General features: G+C 38.1%; 1 protein-coding gene across 2 annotated transcripts in view; it reads right to left on the reverse strand.

Moving 5' to 3' along the window:
• Positions 1-24,556, reverse strand: part of taok1 (TAO kinase 1) — a 63,996-nt gene that overhangs the window by 8,640 nt on the left and 30,800 nt on the right. For both annotated transcript variants that reach the window (XM_012957134.3, NM_001122788.1), the window contains exons 3-15: positions 13,498-13,569; positions 10,342-10,443; positions 10,049-10,094; positions 9,839-9,935; positions 9,407-9,520; positions 8,267-8,358; positions 7,039-7,132; positions 4,572-4,653; positions 3,549-3,716; positions 2,946-3,149; positions 1,923-2,057; positions 624-860; positions 52-180 (exon numbers count right to left, since the gene is read on the reverse strand). In XM_012957134.3, coding sequence (XP_012812588.1) covers positions 52-180; positions 624-860; positions 1,923-2,057; positions 2,946-3,149; positions 3,549-3,716; positions 4,572-4,653; positions 7,039-7,132; positions 8,267-8,358; positions 9,407-9,520; positions 9,839-9,935; positions 10,049-10,094; positions 10,342-10,443; positions 13,498-13,569 — 1,572 coding nt within the window. The remainder of the gene's footprint in view (positions 1-51; positions 181-623; positions 861-1,922; positions 2,058-2,945; positions 3,150-3,548; positions 3,717-4,571; positions 4,654-7,038; positions 7,133-8,266; positions 8,359-9,406; positions 9,521-9,838; positions 9,936-10,048; positions 10,095-10,341; positions 10,444-13,497; positions 13,570-24,556) is intronic.

Here is a 24,556-nt window from a genome sequence, read left to right on the forward strand (position 1 = left end):
GAGATATTCCTGTCTGCTATGAGAACTATAACACACTGAAGGCAAATTTACCTCTTTTAGCTGTTCTTTGCGCAGTTTATATTCCCGCTTTTGCGATTCCAGGAAGCTGTTCAGTTCTTTTTTTTGTTGTGCCTGAATATGTTGCTGGAATTTCTTCTCTTCATTGGCCATTAACTTTAACTATAAGAATAAATAACAGAGCATGTAATGATACTCTTACTCCAGTTTTACACCACTGTCCCCACTCATACCAAATGCTAATAGCAGTACAAAGGCTATGGATTGTATCACTGTGTCCAGTAAATCTGAAAACTGGTCACAAGCATCTTATTACGTCCTATAAGCCTCCTATTAGGTTAGGCAATTAAATGTACAATTGAATTACAATATGCCATCTGGTGGCATTGCATGAAGCTACTGGGGTGTGGCTGAATAGGGCCACAAATGGCACTATCCTTAGCAAAAAGTTTTAGTTTAGCCTGCACAGACAGATACTATAAACCTGTTTGTTTGTATTCTAAAGGGGGCTCCTCTCATAATGCTAAGTATGTGCACTTATTCTGAGTGACTAAGTTTAAAATGCAAAGCACTTAAGTAATGTTGGGATCTTTTTTGTGCCTCACCTCTTTCTCCATAGCTGCCTGGTGTTTTTTAACAAGTTTTTCCATTTCTGCTGCAAAGTTATTCCGCTGCGTTTCAAGGTCTTTATCGAGACGGAGACGATGCTCATCCATCTCAGCCTTCAGCTTGTTCTCCAGCGCCATCAGCTGCTTTTGATGTTGCCGCCTCATGCGTTTGTAGCCAGACATCTGTTCACGGAGTTCTGAATCTTGTTCATGTTCCTGGATTTGCCTCGTCACCTACACAGAACCCCAAATACATGCTTAGTAACAAACATACACCCCAGTCAGGGTACTTTATTATAAAGATTAACAACTTAAATTGCAGCCACATTCCAACATTGGATTTTGAGGATTTTATTGATATCTGGATGAACTTAATGGAAAGCAATACTTTATTTTACCCCCATACACAGAATAGGTGTGGCCCAGCCTGAATGTGGGCATGGTCATGACATAGTTAGATGAGCTATTTCTTATTTAAAGGAAAACTATACCCCAGAACAATATATTACATAAACCATAAAACACTGCTTCATCTAAATAAAACTTTTTTAGTAGTATGTGCCATTGGGTAATCCTAAATAGAAAATTGCCATTTTAAGAATTAAGAGCCACCTCCTGGGATCATACAATTCAAGGTGCACACAAACAAACCAAGGGCACACATACATGCTAGGCCACATCAGCCAATTAATGGACAAAACTCTGTCTTTTGCTTCCACACTTCCTCCTGTTATAGATAGAACTGCATTATTTCTGGTCATGTGATCTCCGAGGGAGCATACAGACTATCACTAAATGGTGGCTCAAGGGAAAATATGTTAAAGGGCAGTGTGTAGTTTTGCATTAAACATGGTCCCCATGGACAGTTACACGGACTCACCACCCAATGGGCGTCAAAAAGCTAAGAACACAGGCCCACTGGGAGTGTCTGACATTTCTGAGGGGCTATTGAAGTATGGCCCTGCCAGCATTATTCTTAAGCTGGCCATACACGCACTGATATCCTACGAAACCTTGTGTATGGTGGATCGATGAGAAGACCGATATCTCAAAGGCTGCGGATATTGGTCGTCTCGTTGATCGGCCAGGTTAAAAGATTTTGATTGGGTGCCATTGAAGGCACCCGAGCAAAATCTACGTTTAAGGCTGAATTGGCAGAGGGAGGTAGAATTCCTATTGTTTCTATCTCCACATCTGACGATTCAGCCCTGAACGTCAGTGGGGGGAAAAGAACGACCATCAGTCACAGGAAAGATTGGAATTGCTACGTGTATGGCCACCTTTACAGTTACTTACCAGCGAGGCTGTGCGTATGGTGGCAAAGTGCTCACGGTTTCGATAATGAGACTTGTGACGGGAAACCTGGGGAGGAGACTGTGGTTCTGAAGGTCGCGCTCTAGGCTCTGGTTCCTCTGGGTAGCTTTCTTCTTCCTTAACATAAAAAAGTATTTTCAAGTGTTAACTGACAAAAGTATTTAAGATTAGCAGTAGGAAAAAATGATATTAAGAATTAAACCAATTAATAAATAATGATATAATTTATGTCTAATAGGTTTAAACTTTTGCTGACTATTTTTGCCCAACTTCATGAAATAATGGAATTTGACTATACACCTATTGTAACTAAACAGGAATTCACAGATTCATTTTAGAGTATAAGCTCTAATGAGCAGGGCCCTCTCTACCTTCTATACTGAGCAGTACTACATGTAATCTGCTTGATATATACACTTTTCTACTGTACAGTGCTTCGGAATATGGTGGCACTTCATTACTACATGTTAGTAATAATATTTGAGATTTAGTAACTCAGTTTGTAGTCAAACATCAACATATTAACCGTAGAACTGTATCCTAAAGCAAACGGGATTGTCACCCCAAATGTAAAGTGGAGTTAAAAAAATAAAAACAGATTATTAATGCAAACTGGATGAACCACCAAGTTTTTGTTATTAGTATTATTTCATACACAGTCACATTTCAGCTGCTTATGCATTGGTCAGTTGCACTTATCTAATATAATACAATGAACACAGAGGGTTATCTTATCTGCAGCAATCTGTTTTCTAGAGCACCATGTCAAATGAAATTAGAAGAAAAATTAATCAATATGACTTTACTTGGGCTTATCATCAATTACAAGGCTAGTAAGAGAGGAGCCTCAAATACATTAGAAACTAAGACATATTTAGGGTTTGAGGTGGGAAGAGACTGCTTGCTGAATAAATGATTCTGTATTTTTAATAAATATTAACACCAAACACCAATCAAAATAAAATATTACAGTGATAAAATTCAGCTGCTGAGATGAGCACTCACTGGTTTTAAATGAATGACAGAGCTATTTGACATCACAGTATGGTCTCCCTCCATCATATCCAGCTCACTCTTGTCATCTGAGGCATCTGGAAGACTATTCACACTACTGCTTTGGCTACTTGCACTGATGGACATGCTAGGAATGGACTGATTACTACCAATGCTGTTTACAGTTCCCGTTCGACCAACTCCATGTTCTTGTTCCTTAAAAAAAAAAAAAAAAAAAAATGTAAGCCATAAGGACCATGCAAATTATAATATTTAAAATGGTAAATTGCTCCTGGTTTGGCTCATACAGCAAATGTTTAATGAAATTGAAACTGATATTAATATCATGACTGAGCAATTAATGACAAATAATGTGTTGGTGGCCACTGAAGATGACCAGAACACCAAATAAATAAAGTCATTTATCAGCCAGGTGAAACTATTCTGCAAGGTCATGCATTATTGTTGTTAATAAATTTAATGCTATAGTAACAGTTCTTAAGGATATAAGTCTAATCTAACAGCACTTATTCACACTGGCCAGGGTCACTATAGCATACTGAACAAACGCTGTTCTTGTTTATTTAAGGTGCAGTAGGCCATGGGACTGTATACCTCTTCCTCCTCTTGTGTTTCCACAGCTGGCCCATTGTGAGCCTCCTGGAAAAGCAGCTTCTTCATTTTACGGTACTGTAGATTATCCAGCTCTCTTACTGCATCCTTCGTCCTCTGTATCAGGTCAATTAATACTGTTTCAGGCCGTTCCCGTAGGACAAACATGTGCTGCAAGGACAAAGGGTAAGCACTTATTTAGTTGTTTGGATCACAATGTTTTGGTAGAGAAACAGTGCGCGTCCACCAAGTTCATAAATTGCAGAAAATGTTCACCTGAAAACCTACCCATATCCATAACATTAAAAAAAAAAAAAAAAAAAAACATCCATGAGCAACTAGTGTTTACCAACTCCCTTAAGAGAAAAATGTAGGAAGAGGTAAAGCACCGTTTACCTGATAGCAAAGTATAGTATATCAAGAACAAAGAAAGTATTGAAACAAAGTTAACTAAAAGGTTTACCAGAGGTGAGCGGGTCATGGGTGGAGATTTCATTATTACTGCCTGTTCATAACAGCAGAAAATGCAGCAAATGGCCAAATTGTCAGACAAAATGATGCTCTGATATGAGAAAGTCTAAATGAGCAACTAGTGTTTCAGTCCCTTTAAAACAAAAATAAATGATGCTCTAGTAATGAACTGAACTGCTCGGATAGCCACCAAATGGAACTATGAATTTATGTATCCTGACAGCACAGCCATTAGGAGGCAATGTGAGTTACATACATAGACAGCTTTGCTTGAGAAATATTAAAGGAGTATTTTGGTGGCTCATTCATGCAACCACACTTCTACTGAAAACACAAAGTGGAAGTGCACAAAAAAAATTGCCTACAAATGGGGCATTTCCTGGTACTTTGGTAAATTGATGGATGCAATGCCTATCCTCGTAATGTCTGTAAATAAAAGAAAATCCCAAATCTGTTTGTGTTTTGAAAAACACATTTCAATGCAGGATTCTGCTGGAGAAAATCTATTAACTGATGTGTTTTGAAAAAAACATGTTTTCCCATGATAGTATTTACCTTCAGCAGCTCATCTGATGTTGGTCGGTCTTGTGGGATTTTCTGGAGACACGAATCTACAAAGTTCCGGAAGTAATCAGACCTATAAATGTGAACAAATAAAAGGTCCATTGTTCAAATTAATAGTCAATATAAAAAATGTAAATGGGCAGCTCCTCTTTTCATTAATTTTTTAGTATAAATGCCTTATTCGTGGTCTTCATTTTTAATTATTCTTATAGTTTTGGTAACACATTTATATCAAGCTATACAATTATGAACGAATTTGGTTAACGGACCTTAAAATCAAAAAAGGCTATGTAATTGCTGGCAAAGCTCTGTGTGGATAAGTATCTGTAAACAAGTGTGATCTCTTGGCCGAACAAACCCAGGATTTGAATCAGTAGTGGATTTTGTCAGTCTGTGTAACAATGCAATGTCCCTAATACAAGCAGGTGAACATTAATAGCCATATACACACAGCAGAGATGTGGGAATCCACAGAATGGGAAGAAGGCAAGTACTGCAGTTATTACAGTATCGCTATATACTCTTATTATTTTTAATAACATGTATTTAGTGGAGAGCACTGAGAAGAGAGAAAGCTTACTCTGTTTAGCAAGGTTTTCATTTCTAAATGTGGATGAACCACACAGTGAAATCAGGCTGGAGGCATTTGGTTAACATGCCATTTTCGGATTCTATTTTGACACACTAAGCTATATAGAGAGTCATTCTTCCAAGAAAAAAAGGATAGGCTGGCTGGCAGCACCCTAACCACAACCCCACAAATCAACACGGCAGCTATGCAGGACACTAGTTACTGGGTGGCAACTCAACTGTCAAAACCAAAGAAAATAAAATGCCACACATTTCCGAGGATCACTGGAAAAAGATAGCTATCATGTTTCTCTAATTTCAGCTCATGCCATCCAATTTGCTGGTTTCACTATGCAAATACCCTGACTGGTGTCTAGTTTTTGTTCAGCAACTCTCCAGTTTGCAATTTCAGCAACTTTCTGGTTGCTAGGGTCCATTTTAACTTAGCAATCAGTCAGTAGTTTAAAAAAAGTGAATAGAAGAGGGCCTAAATGGAACTCTAGGTAGTACAAAGTAACACTAACAATAAAATTGTAACCTGTACAGAGGAAGAGTTTTGTGGCTTCTGGGGTCAGTGATCCCCATTTGAAAGCTGGTAAGTGTCATAAGAGGAAAACAAATAATTTAAAAACTGTAAAAAAAAAAAAAAAAAAAAAAAAAAAAAAAAATGAAGACAATTAAAAACTTGGCATCAATAGGCCATACTAAAAGTTAACCTTAACCGCCCCTTTAAATAGCGAAGGTAAAATGTATTGTATAGAGGGCAATATTGCATTCAATACAGAAGCTGAAATCCACAATAATGAGAATCCAATGAAGTGTTTTCAAAGTTGCCATCAATGTAGTTGCCTCTGCCTGTCAATATTAAACTCATGTGCACTCGTGGAATATCAGTTTACAGGCACACAGAGAACAGCAGCAGAGCCGAATGCCACATACAGATAGAAGAGGTCATAGAGGGACAATGGCTGATGTCACCCTGTACCGGGCAGCTGGCACTTGGCTTCTCTTTGCTCTATTGTCATGGCTAGCACACATAGCTGCAGTAACACAACAACAAATTAGCCATGTGCCTTTGCTTTAAAAGATGTAATGCAGTGGGCATCAAAGAGAGGGTGGGTCCTCCAATGCATACAACACTGGTAATATGATGTAAAGAGGCGATATATATCCTTAACTATATATGGCCTTCCCAGGTAACAAGGGGTAGACTTATTGGTACAATATGAGGACACTGTAAGAATAAGATGAGATGATAATATTTATAAATGACGGAAACAATGTGAAAGCAAAAGTATCTGGTACACTTTGGCCATACCCTTTGAAGCACTTTGCTATGCACACCACATGCATCAATAAGGTATGCACCATTATTAATATTTCATTCATGTTTCTGGTAGATGAAATCTAAAGACTGCAATGCACATCTGCTGGATTGTAACCAGGAATGGCTATGGTATGTTCACCTTTAACTTTTAGTATTTTGCAGAGAGTGCTATTCTGAAACAATCTGCAATTGGTCTTCATTTATTATTATTACTGTTTTTTTAATTATTTAGGTTTCTATTCAGCAACTCTCCAGTGATGGCATGGAGGCGGGAATATGATGCATCAATTGGCGAATTGGGGAGGAGGTTTTGACCCGGACAGCCCTTCCAATAACTGGGCGAAAGGTGAAACTCTATTTTCAGCTAAACTACTCATTTCAGCAGTGCCACTGGTGCTGGTAATTTATCTGTAGCAGTTTGCAGGTTGCTTAACATTGGGATGTACTGTATATAAACTCATACTGTGTATCAATTTCACAGATAAATATTTCCATTTCCTCATTTAAACTTTTTTCTAAGCAAAAAAACAAAACAACATGGCAACCAATCAGAACACTTACCATTCATTAGACTGAAGCGTGGGGGACTCATTCTGAGCTATGTGGTATAAGGCACTCATTGCATTCATGTTAAACAAAGGGGGTTTCCTTTCAGCTATGGAGTAAAAAAATCATTTTCATTTTAATTTCACTGAAATAGATTTATCACATACGTAAGCTGTCCCTGAGGAACGTTAGTGATTGTGACTAAAACTTTGAACCAATTATAATTTTTTTTCCCAAATAAAGGCATTTTTGTGAACTGTGCAGTGCAGTGCTATTTATTGACAATTAATCCCTCCTCATATGTACCCAAATAATTTGTTATTAATGGTTCCGGGATTGTACCAAGGATTTTCCCAAAACAATGTAGGATTCTATAAAAATATATTGCATAAACAAGCTCATATGTAAAACCCTGCTTCATCTAAATAAACCATTTTCATAAAAATATACTTTTTAGTAGTATGTGCTATTGGGTAATCCTAAATAATAAATTGTCATTTAAGAGGGCCGCCTCCTGGGATCACAGTGCACACAAACAAGCCAAGACACACATACATGCTAGGCCACACCAGCCAATTAATGGGCAGAGTTCTGTCTTTGGCTTCCACACTTCTTCCTGTTACAGTTGTTGCATTATTTCTGGTCAGCTGATCTTTAAGGGAGCGCACAGACCATCGCTAAATAGCGGATCAAGGAAAAGGATGTAAAAGGGCAATATTCCTTTTGGCAAGATTCTTTAATAGGTCACTTAACATAATATAAACTATCTGTTGGTTAAGTATTCATTCTGGGGGTATAGTTTTCCGTTTTAATTAATTAGCCTTAATAAGATTGTTCTGCCTCCAATAAGGATTATTATATCTTAGTTGGGATCAAGTACAAGGAACTGTTTTATTATTACAGAGGAAAAGTAAATTATGTTTAGAAATTAGAATTATTTAATGGAAATGAACTCTATGGGAGATGGCCTTCTCGGAATTCATCCAGAGCATTCTGGATAACAGGTTTCCAGATAATGTTTCCCACACCTGTATATTATATACACACACGTTACTGGGGCTGGAAAGTAATGTATTAAATGGAGACAGAATATATATAAATTTACTATACATTTTTAATTTGTATGTATACATTTACCTAGCACTACTGTATATGCAGAGCTATGCATATTTTTATGTAATATAAAGGATATAAATACATATTTGTATAATACTGTAGGGTAAATAAAGGCTTGTGGATTTACCTAACTCGATACAAGTGATCCCAAGAGACCAGACATCCACCTTTCCATCATACTGCCCTTCATCCATGGCTAAAATTACTTCAGGGGCCATCCTAAAATAAACAGGCAGGAAGCAATAACCTTAGTAAACAAATGAAATATGGACAAGGAAATAGAATACAGTTTTTCTGTAAACTGCAGCTACAGGATAATACCCTTATTTACACACTACCGCTTATTGTCTCATACATTGCTTTTCTCCATGTAAGCATCAGCAGAAATTACTGGTAGCAGCTGTACTGCTGCTCTCGGCTGAAGCACACTTCAGTGGGTCACAATGGTGCAGTTTAAAGGGGATCAACGCCCAAAAAATGAAATGATGTAAATTAAGTGCTTCTTTGAACTTTTGCAGTTTACATAACTTTTGTAATTTTAGTGGTCTTTAAAAGATTTGCATGTTTAGACTGCTAATAGCAAGCTCAGCAGACTACACTGGCCCTCTCTCTAATCGGATGGCAAATGTACACAAACTACTATGCATGGGGCGATCAGATTGGAGAGGGCTAGCCTCTCCCCCTGCAGCATGAATCCAGCAATTTCTTTAGAAATTTGTTAGATTTGCTACATAGGCAACAAATAGGTTGCCCCTCTAGCTATTATATACACATATATATATATATAATATAATATAATATATGGACAAATAATCCCTGTTTTGCTTAAAGGGAAGGGCATTTCTTAGTAGCTTAATGCACAGAATGTCTTAATGTCATATATATATATATATATATATATATATATATATATATATAGATAGATAGATAGATAGATAGATATATATATAGATAGATAATGGGTGAGTGCAGAGGATCTCTTGTTGTTGTTTCTATGTATTTGTGGTCACAAGCTCATTGCACCCCCAAATGGTTTAAAATGTAGTGGTTGAGCACAACTTTCCCTATATATAAGTCAATCGGACAAGTTAGAAATTTTGGGTCAGATAACAATAAAATCTATGTATGAATTGTGTATGTGACAATATCCTTGGGGGACCGAATTTCAATCTGAATGTTAGTTTTAGTTCAAAAGGTTATTTTGTGCATTACAAAGGTTAGCACTATCTGCACTACAGAAATACAAGCCTCATATCCATTTTCTTACCAATATGGAGTCCCCACAAATGAATTGGCAGGAGATACTATCGAAGCGGACCCAAAGTCAGCCAGTTTCACCTGACCCGGCTCTGTGAGAAGAATATTTCCTGCCTTGATATCTCTGAAAGAAAACAGGATTACTACAGTGGGGAAAGGTTTCTTCATGATCATTTCTAAGGAAAATATGATTATCGACTACAAGACACAAATTCACAAAGCATGTAACACCATTATATATACTGTACTGACAATCTAAACCAAGTCTAGGGAAAAAACATTTTTTTATCCGTGTAGCCTCCTATTCAAATAGCCTTGTTCATATACCAATGAATATCAAAGCATAACATTTAACAACATGCCTATTCACTGTTTCCTATAACACTACCTACATCCATCTGTATTTCCTTATGCATAACATTATGAGCTATTATGCACTTACCTATGGATCAAATTATGAGAATGCAAATAAGCTAATCCCTGTAATGCCCCATGGGTGATCGCTGCTATTTCTATTTCTTGCAATGGCTTTTTATGTACTGCAACAAAAAAACACAAAAAGGTACATTTATGTACCATGAAATATGTGCTTTAAAAGAAAAAAAAAAAACAACAAAGTTTTGACTACTCTAATACATAAAACACACATTACCTTCTAGTAAGTCTGATGCAGATCCTAGGCAATACTCCATGACCAGCTGGAGAGAAAAGAATGTAAATACTTTATTAACACACTGTATATGTCATATTGAATGGGGTGAGGGGTCTTATCAATATTTTACATATAATTTATATACCTTTATTATGTGTGTTAGATAGAGGTAAATTTACTCATTTATAGAAGCATGGATCACATGCAAATCACATGTGGATATCAAACATATAAAGAACATAGAGATCCAGAAGTCATACGAATACTCAGCAATAAGATGAAATGCCGCTTACCCATGCTGTGTGCTCCCTTAAATAGCAGCCTTTGTACTCTATACTGTTGGGGTGTTTTATTCTTTGCAGAAACTTCACTTCTTTGATGATATCCTGCCATTTCTATCGAAAATATATAAATATAAAAAATGAGAGGTGGGGGAAAAAAAAGACTTTTGAAGAATTTTGTACTGTAAAAAACACAGTGATTAAACAAACATTCAAGTCACATAAGCAGCAAGCAGATTGAAAAAAAAAAATAATTAATGCTTTACAATCATACCAATTCTAAGTGCCACTAAAAGCCTTCGGCCTGAGTTTGTTACCCAATAACACTCAAGGGTGCATTTTCAAGTGAGATTCATGGGTCAGTTCTGCTTGCTGTACTTCTATATACCATTAATCTCTGGTGGTCTGATCCCTGCTAATCAATGGAAATAGAAACCCTATTTAATGGTAAAGGAAACTACCTGTATACATGTTAATGTAAATTGTCTTACTTTACAGAATCTTTCATTTGGATAGTTGGTATCAAGCAAAACTCTGTCAGAACCGATTATAATGAATAGCTAGATATCTATTTTAGTATTTCACCTAACAAAAACATAACTAAAATACCTGTGTACACTACCCTAAAGTGAGGGAGAACTTTTTATATTGCTGTGCTATTTGTCAGTTGTATACTTACTCATGTACAGCAGCTATATACAACACATGTTCCAGGTCCAGGCCTGCATTTCTGATCTCTATTCTACCCTCACATTGTACAGGTATAGGACCCATTATCCAGAATGCTCGGGACCAAGGGTATTCTGGATAAGGGGTCTTTCAGTAATTTGGATCTATATACCGTAAGTCTACTAAAAAAATCAATAAAACGTTAATTAAACCCAACAGGATTGTTTTGTATCCAATAATGATTATTTATATTTTAGTTGGGATTAATTACAAGGTACCATTTTATTACTACAGAGAAAAAGGAAATCAGTTTTAAAATTCTTAATTATGTGATTAAAATGGAGTCTATGGGACATGGGCTTTCCGTAATTCGGAACTTTCTGGATTATGGGTTTCCGGATTAGGGATCCCATACCTGTACCATCACTCAGGGTTTAGGCCTATGGCACTCTCCAAAATGCCAATGTGTCCTGCATCCACCCCATATGTGAAGTAATGCTCCCCATACACGGGCCGATTGTAGCTGCCCATTTCGGTCCTTTGGACCAATTCGGCAGTTAATCGGCCCGTGTAGGGGCAGAAACAAGGGGCCTGGCCGACCGATATCTGGCCTGAAATTGGCCAGATATCGATCGGCCAGGTTAGAAAATTCAAACGATCGAATTCGCCTACATGTTACCTGATATCGCCCACCCGTAGGTGGGGATATCGGGAGAAGATCCACTTGCTTGGCGACATCGCCAAGCGAGCAGATCTGCCCGTGTATGGGCAGCTTAACAGAAATAAAAAAGACCCGCCTTTCAGATGACTGTTATGGGGAAACAATGTATAATATGACAGGCCATATTAATATTAATTATATTTATTATTGGTGTTACTTGTCCTCTTTTGGGGGACACCTAAACCCCAAAAGGAATGAATAATATGGGTAAACAAGTCAAAGATTTATGCTGTCCTTCAGAGTTATAAAGCAAACCTTTTTTAAGAACAGACAATATTTATAAATATAAATATATTATCTGCACTCCTCTGTCTTACCCACAAGATAGAGTTCATAGTCTTACCCACAAGAAGTTCATAGTATACAGTTACCAGCACCTGGTTAAGGTACAAGCCCTAATTACATTCTTACAACTTACCTTAACCTCATGACTCAACCTGGTAAACAGGTAAAATTTAGCACCAAAGGAATCTGTGCTTGAATAAATATCTTTAGAGTAATAGTAAAAACAGGAACATACTAAACTAAAACTTTTTCCATATAAATCTGACCACTGTATTATGTGCCCTTTTTTTGCATTCCAACTAACTGACACCAAGTTATACAGTAACATGTTCTACCCCCTCTTATACTGATTGTTGGAATGTGCCCTGAACTTTTTGTGGTTTACTTCCTCATATATTCAATGAAGTGTGTTTATCTTCTTGCCCTAGGTGGGTGGTGGAAATACTGGAGTTCGAAAAATAGTAACAGTGACACATGAACTAGGATCTATGGATATATAATAAGCTTTTCGTAATATATTAACTGAAAAAGTTAAACCCCAAAATTTGATGTTCATTGGACAGTTGCAGAAGAAATATTATTATAGCAAACAGACAAAAGCACAGCTCCATGTAACATGAAATGAATGGTTCAGATTGACCTGAAAATTTCCCTTGGTGCTGCCAGTAAGATTTAATGACCTTATGGTTTGACTTTTATTACCATTGGGCAGGGCTAGAATAATATCGCATTGATAAAGCAGGTGGAAAATGTAAAAACTTGGGGCAAATTGCCATGTTTCTGCCCAAATGCACCATTTTGCTTCCCAGAAATCCAGAGTAATTACACCAGCCACAATCTATCATAAATCTTTTATTCAAATGATGATTTATGCCCATTGTTGAATACTGTGCATTTATGTTTGCCCACAATTTTAGGGGCAGCACAGAGATGGAACTTTTGGGGACCTCTCATTTGCGTTTCAGGTGCAATAACAAACACCTAAAGATGTAAACCAAAGGGATAAGTCAGGGATACAGAAATTAAAAAAAGCCTTATAAACAATTGGCATTTATATAATTCAATTTGATATCAAAACATTATACATTTATACAAGTTTACTACATCACTCACAGCCACTATTACCCAGGCAGCATTGTGACTGAGCAAAGCTATTAATTAAACAACAAACCCAATCAAAGGCAGGATCAACCAAAAATATATCCTTGGCTGCAACTTGCTTAATGCAGATATCTATTATATTTCCTGGTATTTCATATTGTGCAGACCCGTTTCCACATCGCTTTAGAGAAATAAGTACGTGTACGCGACTTGTGCATGTATGAGTCTTTACTATCCTTCTCTCTCTCTCTTATCCGCCCTACTTTGTTCACCTATGGTTTTACACACAGTTTTCGTACATGCTCCTGTATAATGGCAATATGTTTTTACAGTTACATTTTCTTTTCTATACTCATCATTACCTATATGAGCAAAGAATAAAGGGTACGTACCTCATTGGACTGCTTCCCACTATAGGACATTTTCTTGATGGCAACCACTTCACTAGTGCGTGCATCATGTGCCTGAAAGGGAACAGAATATTTAATGCAAAGCTTTATCATGATCTCTGTTTCATTCCTAAGGTATATTGACAATACAGGTATGGGATCCGGAAACCCGTTACCCAGAAAATTCTGAATTACGGTCAGACCATCCCCCATAGTCTCCGTCATAATCAATACATTTTTACAAATGATTTGCTTTTTCCCTGTAAAAATAAAACCGTACCTTGTGCTTGATGGTAACAAAGATATAATTAAAACAATCCTATTGGGCTTTTTTAATGTTTCAATGATTTTTATGTCCCACACCTTGTGTCTCAACCCTTTCTCCTTGTAGATTGTAAGCTCTTTTGGGCAGGGCCCTCTTCACCTCTTGTATCGGTTATTGATTGCTTTATATGTTACTCTGTATGTCCAATGTATGTAACCCACTTATTGTACAGCGCTGCGGAATATGTTGGCGCTTTATAAATAAATGTTAATGTTAATGTAATGTAAAGTAGACTTAAGGTATGGTGATCCAAATTAAGGAAAGACCTCATACCTGTATGTAATCATCTATCCTGTGGGTGTAATTGATTCGCATAGGAATGAATATGGAGAGGGCAATTCTGAGAGCTAGAAATGCTTGGGCATAAAAGCACTTGAAATCCCCCCTGTGTGCCACTACCTTTTGCTAAATGATATAATGTGCAAAGTTGTTAGGTTATCACTGGGAGCGGGATAAGAATCCCTGATTGTATCATGACTCTTCTGGGTTTATTGCCAAGTTAATTGCTCTTTCCAAAAAAACAACAGCACTACTTAATGGCCAGCTACTAAACCCCAGGAAACAATTGCACAAGAATGTATTGCACCATTCTGATACGTGTTCTTACTGGCTCTAACGCTGTGTACAGTGAAATAGAATGCTCTAGAAGTGTTTTTCTGTTCTGGAAACGCATCTACAGATTTTAACTACATTCATTCTCTGCTGCTGTACAACAGCCTTACAATTCCAGAACTTCATATATGTTTATCTGCCAGCTTAAAAAGTTGATATTTAATTCTGTATGTATTAAATGGGGTGGTTGATTTTTAAGTTTTAGTATGTTATAAAATGCCCTATTTCTGGCAACTTGGTCTTCATTATTGTTATTATTAGTTTTTGAATTATTTGCCTCCCTCTTCATCCTCTACATCTTTCCAGCTTTCAAATGGGGGTCACTGACCCTGGCAGCCAAAAACTACTGCGCTCTCAGTTTAATTTTTTTGTTTTGTTACATTGTATTCCTTTTCTTTATATTTCGACACTCTCCTATTCATATTCCAGTCTGTCATTCATTCTCACTGCCTGGTTTCTAAGGTAAAAAAGACCCTAGCAACCATATAGCTGCTAAAAGTCTGAAAATCAATGTCTATATCTTACTAAAAGTTTAAATTTAAAGTTGAACACAACCCCTTATATTGCTGTAGTGATTGAGCAAATCTGTAAACAGAGAACTGGTAAATAGAATGCAATAACAGAATAAATCAGAAAAACAGAATAATATAAGTGATGGAAAAGAATCAGGAAGGTGTAAAATAGCAGAAGTGTAAAAATTATGGTTATGAAATGACTAGAGGAAAATAGGAAAAAAAAACCACATATACTAAGAGAAGGGTGACTAAAGCAAAGGGTAAAGGGGAAGGAAAGAAAGAGATAAAAATAGAGAACAAAGTAGAGGAGAAAATGGGAAGGTATCACACAAGGCACATGGGTAAGAGGCTGGCTGTGTCCCTTCTGTTGCCTCTTATTCTGCTTTGCTGTATCAGCATTTAGTACCAGAGAAATGCATCCGAAGACTGATTATTACCACACTCCCAATTATAGCTATAGCTTCACAACCTTTGCTGTGTAGGAGGTACGTGAATTGGTTCATAAAAATTACATCCCGGTTCAGGGTTCAAGTGGCCCTTTTATGCATTGGCTGGAGACTGGGATTAAAGGAAAAGTAACGCTAAAAATTTTTAACTAAAAAATCTATTCTACCCTCCCCCAATAATTGCCCTATCCTGAAAACTGTTATTTATAATGTTTTAGAAGAAAATACCTGTTAAACTTGGCTTCCGGTCATTCAACAAAGCCGATATGGCCATGCAGGAGAAAGTATTGGGTGAAGTTTAACTACTGTATATACTCGAGTATAAGCCGATCCGCATATAAGCCGAGGTACCTAATTTTACCAAAGAAAACTGGAAAAACGTATTGACTCGAGTATAAGCCTATGGTGGGAAATGCAGCAGCTACTGCTAAGTTTCAATAATCAAAATAAATACCAATAAAATTACATTAATTGAGGTATAAGTGGGGCATATGTTTTTAAATATTTATTTCAAAGAAATACAGTAAACTAGCTCTGTAAGCGGAGAACAAAACAATGAGTACTACCCAACGCTCATTGCGCATTGGCAAACTGGCAGCTAGGGTAGGGTCTGGTTGCGGGTGGCCTAATTTGCACACAAAGGACAGAAGGTGCTAGTCTGGAGGGACCCATGGCACCCGACTCGAGTATAAGCCGAGGGTCACTTTTTCAGCACATTTTGGGTGCTGAAAAACTAGGCTTATACTCGAGTATATACAGTATGTGGTGATTGATCCAGTCTAGCCTGACTCCTTCCTATACAGAAGGAAGGCTAGACTCGATCAGTCGATCACCGCATAGTGAACGCTTCCCCTGAAACTTTCCCTGCGTTGCCATATCGCCTTTGTTGAAATGACCAGAAGCCAAGTTTTTTACAGGTATTTTTTCGCACCGGCGAACATGTAAGTTGCCGGCGGGATGGCAGACACGGCGGGGCGATTTGCGCAAAATCTCTGTTGGCTCTCAATTCAACTTGCATACTGACACTATAATGATGGCACTCAGGGATATCATCATCCAGCAGAACTGGCAGGAATTTTTCTAGAGCAGCTAAAGGGTAGTTCATCTTAAAATTAACTTTTACTATGATGTAGACTTTAATATTCTGAGACAATTTCAAATTAGTCTTTGTTTTTTATGGTTTTTGTTCAGCAGGTCTCTGGTTTGGCATTTGAGCAACTATCTGGTTGTCAGGGGCTTATTTACCCAAGAGACCAGGCCTGCATTAAAAGAATAAGTAATAAACAGTAACAATAGCAGTAATATTGTAGCCTCACAGGGCAATAGTTTTTGGTTGCTAGGATCAGTGACCTCCATTTAAAAGCTGGAAACAAGCAGAAGGGAGAGGAAAAGAATTAAAAAATGATTAAAGATCATATGTTATTAAAAAAGACATAGCTCCATTCAATTCAACAGTGCTCTATGACCGTCTCAATTTGTACAGGTTTATCTGTTGAAACGCAATACGTTTTAAAATATTGGTGAGTAAAATTTTTAAATAACTCCCATAATGCATTTCTCCATTGGTCAGACCAAGACCGCAATAATGCATCTTGAGAGGTGTACATGGCCAAGATATTTGAACCATGAAAAGAGAAAGGTTGCGTCACCGCTGAGAATGAACAGGCACTGTACTTGGGTAACTGGCCATAATGTCTCTCAATGCAAGGAACTAAATTACAGCTTCCTTCTATGGTGTGGCAGGTTCCTTACTCTAGCGAGGTAGCAATAAAAGCCTATGCAGTTAATAAGAGTAAATTAATTAGGTAATGCTGCGGCTACACAGTACACTAAACGCAAAGTTAATTGCAAGGAATTTGTTATTGTGGAGTACTTACAATAAGAGATTCATTTAAACTAATGAGGCTAATTAAATTAAGGCTAATGCCACACGTAGCGTATTTTGGCAAGCCAAAAACCACTTGCCGAGAATATGCTACATATGCTTAAGAATCCTCCGACCTGTCCCTGCACCCAATAGCGCTCGGTGCAGGCACATGTAGCCGATATGCAAGACTGCATTTTTGGCAGATATCGGCTACATGTGCCTGCACCCGAGAGTATTCAATGCTAGGCATTAGTCTAAAAGCAAGGTGTTGAGTAGTCAAAGCTTGAGAAAGAGAACTCTGCAACTTACTTTTCCCCATATGCAAAGGACAAGAATATCTCTGCTTTGGGGCAGTGCAACACACTGTTTGCCTGAGCATTCTGTTACGCCACGAGTGGCATGCAAAACACACAAAACAGCCCTCCATTTACTCTAATTGGCAATCACAGGACTGTCAGTTTCTTGACAGGTGATCATTGTTTAGAAACATAGATTAGCACTTTCTAACAGTCAGACAATTACACTAGCACTTCAAAGCTGGTGAACCCTTAAGAATTTTAAATACAAACTAAAACATGATCTGTTTCTCATGCAAGTCATGACACTAGATCATTCAATTAAACCAAAACTTTATATTTGTAAATTAACTGCGCTGTGCCCCTTTAGTGGCCTAATTGGTGCATCGACAGAAAACATTTTTAAATCTGCCTGATTCGTGACCCAACTTTATATCCATATTACATGGATGCCGGTCTTGATTGGCAGGCCACCATACACTCAATGATAATCATATGAAGATATTATCTGTGTGTGTGTGTATGGCCACCATATGAGCAGCACAGCACTAGACTACATGAATGACAGAGATATACCCTATACATAGAAGTCAAAAGGGGTTGTTGACCTTTAAATTAACCTTTAGTATAATGTAGACCAGTGATCCCCAACCAGTGGCTTGTTTTTGGATGTTGCTCCCAGTGCCCCCAAAGCTGGTGCTTATTTTTGAATTTCTGCTTTAGAGGCAAGTTTTGGTTGCATAAAAACCTTTCGTGCTTGTGTTGCTCCACTATACTTTTTCCATTTGAATGTGGCTCACAAGTATAAAAGGTTGGGGCCCCTGATGTAGACAATGATATTCTGAGACAATATGCAGTTTTATTTCATTTTTCGTTATTTGTGATTATATCTGGTTGCTAGAATCTTGACAGTGGTTTGAATGAGATGGTATGCAGTATGAATTGAAGAGGGACTGAAAAGATAAATAAGGACGAAAATGTAAAAATAATAACATTGTAAGCCGGGGTCAGTGACCGCCATTTGATAGCTGAAAAAATATAAAAGAGGCAGGTATGAAATTAAAAAACTTTTTAAATACAATAAAGACCAATTGCAAAATTGTTAGGAATAGGACATTCTATGACATATTAAGAGTTAACGTAAAGTTAACGCCCCTTTAATGCACTGAGACGGCACTGGCACCTAGTTGCACGGCTCAGACTGTTTATATCTGCGTGGCACTGTTCGTGTCACCAGGTTCTATTGTGGTGAGCTGGTGCTAGTGATAAGCAGATGCTGAGCAACTGCCACTCCCATGTGTCAAGCTGCACAGTAACTGATGTAGGACATAGCAACAGCTGAAAGGCACATTGCGTGTCCACATTACTTCATTTAAGCAGGTTTTCTATCCATATAAATATAATGTTATAATACCCTGCACTGGTAAAAATGGTATGCTTGCTTTAAAAGCTCTCTACACACAACTAAAGGAAGGAAAGTTACTACTATAACATTGAATGCACCACCACAAAGGAAGCAAGGGATACCGGGGAACATAAAACCTAAAAATTAAACATATTAAATTTTATTTACTACTGGATTCTTTACAAATCCCCCCCAGTGAATCTGACTTTACAAGCAATTACTGCTATCAGGATAAACAAATAACTTTTCTCAGGAAAGCTGTATTGTTAAGAACAGATAATATACACACAATTATCTACCAAAATAAAGGAAATTCTAAGCATTTAAGGGATATGAAGTATATGGAAAGAAAATCCTTCCACATGCTTACAAACTATATAAGTGCCACGTTGAGAGATTGTTGCTGACTGAGTTACATTTGACCAAAACTGCCCAGAAATTTATTGGGAAGAAACAAGTAGCTTTACAAGCTATCCTGCTTGCCAGAAAACATGGGGAGCAACTGGCTTCACTATGGGTTATAATGGCGGCAATGGGGCAGTCGGCTCGGGGACCGCATCAACGAGCCGATGCAGTCCCCGATCCGACTAAATCTTTTAACCTGCCCAACCGATACCTGGCCATTTTCAGACCGGTCGGGCCTGCCCCTCGTTCCTGCCCCTACGTGGGCTGATAAGCTGCTGAATCGGTCCAAGGGACCGATATCGGCAGCTACAATCGGCCCGTTTATGGCCATCTTAACAATGGCTGCTGGGGTCAGTGACTTCCATCTGAAAGCTGGAACGAGTCAGAAGAGGAGGGCAAATAATTTGAAAACTAAAAATAAATAAATAAGTAAATAATGAAAACCAATTGCACAATTGCTAGTAAAAATACATTTTCTAAGATAGTAAAAAGATTCTTAAAGTTAACTTACAGTGACCCATTCCTTTAATGATAAGATGTAGACAACCTACAATTGATTCTGATATCATTTGCATTTTGTAATATTATAGGTTTTTATTTTGGAAAGGGCCTGAATAGGAATGGTAACTAAAATTGTAAATATTTTAATGAGACAGCATTGACTTTCAGAGAAAGAAACAAGTATAAAACATAAATGCTTACATTATATCCATCTGCTATATAGTAATGCTAATCTAAGGAGAATTTCCCATTATAGCTAAGTACAAATCATATGATCACAAGATGATATATCTTTAGTTTAAATGCAAATGATAATCTTACCTGCCAAGAAGGAAGATTTGTGTGCAGTGATGTGACTTGCCGGCTAGCCTGAAGCACGTCAGGTTCTCACACTGGAGTCCGACATTACCGGCAGTACTAAGTCAGAGTTTTTAATTTAGCCTATAATTTTTGTTAACACTTGTTGTAAGCTGGTGCTCAAGACTGACATCACATTGGCTGGCACCCAAGCAAAATCATTGCAGACAGATGCAGCCCGGGAAGCAAGGGTGTAAATCAGCACATTTCTCATATTAAATTTATATTATAAATAGCCTTTTCTTAACATACATATACTCACACGTAAACAGGTATGGGATCACTTATACAAAAACCCATTACACCAAAAGCTCCAAATTAAAGGAAGCCGTCTCCCACAGACTCCATTCTAACCCAATAATTCTATTTTTTTTTTTTTTTTAATTGCTTAAAACTCTTCCTCTGCAGTCAGGGGCATATTAAAGCCCTAGGCAGTGGACCCCTACATCGTGCACATGACCTCACACATCCCGACGTCACGGTAGTAACGTCACATGCATATCACGTCTTATTATAAATACACCCATATCTGCAGTAATAAATCAGTATAATGAACTTGATCCTAAATAAGCTGCATTGGTGCCAAAACAATTCTGTCGGGCTGATTTAGTACTTACATGTTCTCTAGCAGACTTAAAGGATAACTAACCCCTAAAAACAATACAGATAATAGAAATGCTGTATTTTATATACTGAACTTTCTGCAAAAGTGTAAAGTTTCAGACTGTCCTAAGAAGTAGTAATTCAGGGCTTCAAAGTTGCACACTGGGGGGGTCACCATCTTCGATTTTATTAGGCAGCTAATAATAGCTGATGAATGAAGCTGATGCTACAGAGTTTACTATAAAATTCTGAGCTGCCATGTAATGAGAATCTGAATTAATTACTTATCAGCCTTGTACTGTGACATTTATACTTTACATATGCAGTATATTGTGTGTGGGTCCCTAAGATCAGGTAAGTAACAGCAGCCAAAGCATGGGCAGTGAATCAGCAGAAAAGAAGATGGGAAGCTATAGGGGGCATCGTTGGGGGTAAAGATCTTCCCTGCTAATGGGCTGGTACAGAAATGTTAAGCATTTGTAGCCTACTTCTTTGTTAAGCTTTAGTTCTCCTTTAAGGTATAGAGATCCAAATTACAGAAAGTCTGGAAAACATGTCTGGAAATCCCCAGGTTTTGACTTCCAACCTATTTTTCTTGCTGCAGTAACACTCATGCTGTAAGTCGTTGCTGATTCCAGTCATTTTCAATACACTACTGATAAAGCGCTTGGGCGAGTTGTTTGTAAGAAAACAAAAATGCTAGGTTAAACAAGAACATACATAAAATATTTTTATATAGAAACCTATAACAAAAAATAAACCATCTTTGCAAAAAAGAGATATAAAGAACAGGCTCAGTGGGAAGCTAAGGGTGGTAGTTCAAATCTGCTGAGATATGTAACAATTTAAGGTGGCCATGCAAAGAATGGGCAGATTTCAGGTGCTGATTCATTACCTGACCAATATCTGGTCAAAAAAATGTTATCAGACAGGTTTAAAAATCTTGTCAAAGTGATGACTGCCTTAGCTGATTGATGCAGTCCTCGCTCCGACTGTATTCCTATTGCTGTGAGCCAATCCTTTGGCCCTGGGCATATTGGGAATGACCTGCTCATTTGATGAGCTTGACAAATAAGCTGATCTTTCAACGTATGACAAGCTTTAGATTTTGCAATTAGGACTCCAGTCAAAAAGTATCAGTATGTGAGCCTGTCATCTTTGGTTATAAAATAGGACATACAGTACAGGTATGGGATCTATTATCCAGAATGCTTGGGACCTGTGCTTTTCCAAATAAGGCATCTCTCTGCAATTTTGATCACCATACCTTATTAAATAAACCCGATAGGATAGTTTTGCCACCAATAATGTATTTATGCAGCTTAATTACCATCAAGTACAAGGTGTTGTTTTATTATTGCAGAGGAACTTTCTAATAATGTGTTTCCAGATAAATGTACCAACATATATGGTACTGGACAGGTCTTCCAGGCACAGAGAAAGCAAATAAGTGGTTCAGTCACAGCAGATACTACAAGCTCTGCTTATAAAGATTTACATATGACAGTGATCCCCAACCAGTGGTCATGAGCATTATGTTGCTCACCCAGCCTTTGATGTTGCTCCCAGTGTCCTCAAATTAGGTTCTGGCTTGGAGACAAGTTTAGGAAGTACAGAGACAAAGTTTTACTCCAAGCACAGCCTCCTGCAGGCCAGCAGTCCATATGGGGCCACCAAAGCGCCAATCACAGTCCTTATTTGGCATCCCTAAAGAACTCTGTTCATGTTTGTGTGGCTCACCAATACTTTTTAGGGCTCTGGCCCACGGGGAGGGAAATGTAAAATCGGTGGTGGGATGGCATACGCGGCGTCGCGATTTCCCAGAAATCGCGGAAATTGCCTTGAGTGGAAATTTCCGCGATTTCGAGGAAATCGCGGTGCCGCGTATGCCATCCCACTGGCGATTTACTTTCGGGGAGATTAGTCCCCCCGAAGGGACAAGGGAGATTTGTTGCGGGCAACTAATCTCCCCGTGTGCCAGAGCCCTTAGAGTGAAGAGACACGCAGCTACTAGTAGCAGCTACTTTTTCACAGCTGAGAACTGACTCTGCTAAAACACATGCAGAGACAATTACCAGTAAATGATCAGCATTGTCTATTTTTGTAGCATGACAAGCAGCTGCTACTAGTAGCTCCGTGTGTCTTCACCCTTAAATGTGATTGTGGTTCACAAGTAAAAGAGGTTGTGGATCCCTGATGTCCACAGAGCTTTCCCAATGGGGTCTTGTTTGAAGGTACCAGGTCCGGTTGGCTTCATGTTTGCCTTTGCATTTAGAATCTGCCACTTAATTATAACAAAGGCTCTTTTTGCTGCAGAAATGCAATTAACAGAATACCCAGGCAAATAAAACATACATTTGTCCTCACTATTCCTTGTTTTTGAACATGAATAGACTCCTTTTCAAGAGGTAAGAAACACACCCTAGCACATGATTATCAGGAAATGGCCTGCTATAAACAAGTACAATAAGTGATCTTTATAAAACAAGGGACATAACGTCATTTCAATTTTCTTCTTAAGCCACAGTACAACTGCCAGAAGTTCCATTTGATACAGAAAATTGCAAAATAAATACATGATGGATTTTTGTAAACATATCTATTAAATGGGTGGTTCACCTTTAAATGAACTGTGTTGTGGACATTCATATGTCCAACAATAGTACATTCTATAACTCAATTAAAGGAGACATATCCTATAAAAATTAACAATGTACCAGGGAATTATACTCCTCTAGATATAGAAGGGTTGTGCTAAAAAAGTTGTGTTTCAGACTGATTTATTGAGAAATTCCACAAAAACCCCACTAGCCCCGCCCATCTGTTCCACTTCCTGCTGGCTGAATTCTCTGGATGAGCTGGGGAGCCGGCGGCCCTCCGTACCCTGCACTGTAGGATAGGAACCAATCAGCAGCTAGGCTGACCTGATAGGGAACTGAAGCCTGTCTGTGCTTGTGTGACTGCAGGGCTGTGATTGGCTCTCCCCCTCCTACTGTGCTTCTGGCAGGGACCGTTAGGACACGCCCACTCTCCATTTCAAACTTGGAAAGAGAAGTGAGAGGATCTATAGGGAGCTCCAATAAAGGGGCCATTGTTACAGATAGGGTTAATGTTTAGCCCAAAGGGAAACCAGCACCGGATATTATTCATAATTGCCTACAGGGTTAGGGGTTTCCCATTTATCCAATATGTCTCCTTTAAAGTTAACTTAAAGGTGAACAATCCCTTTTAGGCTAATAAAGCATGTTTTCTCAGTCATTGTTTTTACACAGGCAGAAAAATGCTCAATACGTCCCATACATTGCTTTTAATGGAAATTGGGGCAGACATCAGCCTGAAAATGCATAGTTGATATCTTTCAGGACACAATCCACCCCAAGAGTGTATTTACAGGTATCTGCCATTAACCTTTAAGTTAACTAAGCAACTTTACTCTTGGTCTTCATTTTTATTTGTTAACGTTTTTGCATGATTTGCCTTCTTCTAACTCTTTGTAGCTTTCAAACAGGGGTCACTGACGCCATCAGCGACGATTGCTCTGTGAGGCTACAGTTTTATTGTTACTTTTCATTACTTATCTTTATATTCAGGCCCTATTCTATTCATATACCAGTCTGTCATTCAAACCACTGCCTGGTCACTAAGGTAATTTGAACCCTAGCAACAAGATAGCTGCTGAAACTCCAAACTGGAGAGATGCTAAACAAAAATTTAAGTAAGACCAATTGCA

Source organism: Xenopus tropicalis, chromosome 2 (genome assembly GCF_000004195.4).
Source record: "Xenopus tropicalis strain Nigerian chromosome 2, UCB_Xtro_10.0, whole genome shotgun sequence".
In the NCBI taxonomy this organism is placed as follows: domain Eukaryota; kingdom Metazoa; phylum Chordata; class Amphibia; order Anura; family Pipidae; genus Xenopus; species Xenopus tropicalis.